Raw genomic sequence first — 2,166 nt, 5'->3', positions numbered from 1 at the left:
GGTCCCGGGCCGCCCCCTTCGCCTAGTGGTCCAGCCCACCGGTCTCCCCGGCTCCCGCCGCGGCCTCCTTACCTGCACGTGGTCTTGCCAACGCCACCTTTGCCCCCGACGAAGATCCACTTAAGGCTGCGCTGCTCGATGATGTTGCCAAGCGTGGGTTCCAGCGGCTCCACATCGGGCGCATCCTCGAACTCCTCCGCTTCAACCCCCCACCCGGCCACCCCTGCCGCCATCTTGGAACCGGCTCACGTGACCACGCGGAGCGCACCACGCCAGGCACCTGCGGGGGGAGTTCTCGGTCACATCTCCAGCGGGAACAGCAGCCCGAGGGACGTTCCCCACCCCCTGGCTTTTAGGCGCCATAGAAGAGGCTATAGTTCCAATGTTCTCCTTTCCCGAGGTTTACCTTCTTGATCTCTCGATTATGTTTTCTCACAGACGCCCCCCGATTAATTAACATATTGGTACGTTCCAAAATACTCCCCTTCACTGATTGGACCCCAAGTCTTGCAGCACTCTTTTCATTGGCTACTTTTTTTTTTTTTTCCTTTCTCCAATCCCTCCCCTGTGCCGGCAGTCTCCCGCCTCTCCTTAGCAACCCACCAAGCACCCGGTCCATACCCTTTCCCTGAAGTTGGATCCCAGACTCGCCCCGGCCTGACGCTATGGGCTCAACCTCAGGTCGATCATTGCCCCCCCCCCCCCCCGCCCAGTTCTCTAAACTGGGTCCCCAAGTTGTCTCAAGTCCGTCTCCTTTGTGAGCCACCCGGGCTCCTCACGCAAACCAATCAGACAGATTGATTAGTTGACCGAAGACGCGAATGGCCTAGCCCTAGAGGGAGACCGCCTCCAATTGTGTGCAAGGCCCACAGACCCCTGTCCAGTGCTCCCAGAGCCCCCATGCTGGGAAGATCAGGGCAGGGATCACACTTGCAACCGGCTCCTTGTGTTTCCTGTTCCCGAAAACCTTCTTGCAGTTTGCTCCCCATGGAAGGGGAGACTCCAGGTTAGCGAATTCCCCCTGTTGGACCTCAGCAATGGACAGGAATACAAGCTGGGTACCAGGCCCTTGGCGGACACTTTTGTGTGTGTATGTATTTGTTTTTAAGCTATTTTATTGCTCTGGCCAGTGTGGTTCAGTTGGTTGGGACTCCTTCCATGTACCAAAAGGTCGCCGGTTCCATTCCCAGTCAGGGCACATGCCCGGGTAGCGGGCTCTATCCCTGGTTGGGGGGTGGGGGTGGCTGGAGGCAGCTGATCATATCGATGTTTTCTCTCTTTCTCCCTTTCTCTCTAAAATCAAATTTAAAACATTTAAAAATATTTTTATTGGTTTTGAGAGAGAGGAAGGGAGAGGGAGAAACATTGATGGGCTGCCTCCTGCACGCCCCCTTCCGGAGCTCCAGCGCGCAATCCGGGCGTGTGCCCTGACGCGAATGGAACCAACCACCTTTCCTGGCACCGGACGACGCTCAACCAACTCAGCCACGCTGGCGAGGGCTTGGCGGACACTCTTGATAATAAGCGGGGGGACACCGGTTTAGAAAGCCCAAATAATACCCTGGTTCTGAGATGGGACCCCCAGCTCCACGGAGCTCCATCCCAGGGACATGTCATCAACCCAGAACAACCTCATCCAGGCTAGAGACGCTCTCTAGACTCAGTTAGGGACCCATGTTCCAAGGCAGCAGTTCTCAACCTGTGGGTCGCCACCCCTTTGGGGGGGTCCAACGACCCTTTCACAGGGGTCGCCTAAGACCCTCGGAAAACACATATATAATTCCATATTGTTTTTGTGATTAACCACTATGCTTTCATTATGTTCAACCCCCCACTTCCCCCCACCCCCGTCTCAAGCGGAAACCCCACTCCTGAGAGCCCGCTACACCACGTCTCCGTGATGCCCGCCCAAGCCTAGCTGAACGGAAAAGCCCGCGAATCCGCGGGCCGGTTTTTACCCTCCTTCGCTCCGCCCTCAGGTTCCGCCTCCACTGCGACGCCTTGAGGACCAGACGGCTCTTCCCGGCATGCATTGCCCGGGACCGACTAGTCGGGCGCCAAGCGCGGGCCGGAGCGGCCTTCCCGGAGTCCTTTGCGCCGCACCTGGTGACAAAATGGCTGCCCGAGGGGGACGGGCGGAGCCTCCGGGCCGGGAGGCACCGGGCC

The 2,166-nt window shown here is 58.1% G+C and overlaps 2 protein-coding genes across 2 annotated transcripts in view; one reads left to right on the top strand and one right to left on the bottom strand.

Moving 5' to 3' along the window:
• ASNA1 (arsA arsenite transporter, ATP-binding, homolog 1 (bacterial)) overlaps positions 1-270 on the bottom strand; it is a 10,977-nt gene extending 10,707 nt beyond the window's left edge. Inside the window, exon 1 of the mRNA XM_006768201.2 lies at positions 73-270. Within this exon, the coding sequence (XP_006768264.1) occupies positions 73-233 (161 nt within the window). The 5' untranslated portion in view covers positions 234-270. The remainder of the gene's footprint in view (positions 1-72) is intronic.
• A 1,764-nt stretch (positions 271-2,034) lies between these two features.
• The window catches only part of LOC107183843 (chromosome unknown open reading frame, human C19orf43), a 4,163-nt gene continuing 4,031 nt past the window's right edge, over positions 2,035-2,166 (top strand). The window contains exon 1 of the mRNA XM_015566876.1: positions 2,035-2,163. Within this exon, the coding sequence (XP_015422362.1) occupies positions 2,115-2,163 (49 nt within the window). The 5' untranslated portion in view covers positions 2,035-2,114. The remainder of the gene's footprint in view (positions 2,164-2,166) is intronic.

Source organism: Myotis davidii, unplaced genomic scaffold (assembly GCF_000327345.1).
Source record: "Myotis davidii unplaced genomic scaffold, ASM32734v1 scaffold543, whole genome shotgun sequence".
NCBI lineage: Eukaryota > Metazoa > Chordata > Mammalia > Chiroptera > Vespertilionidae > Myotis > Myotis davidii.
Note: the sequence above shows the minus strand (reverse complement) of the source record. Positions and strands in the feature narration are given on the sequence as shown.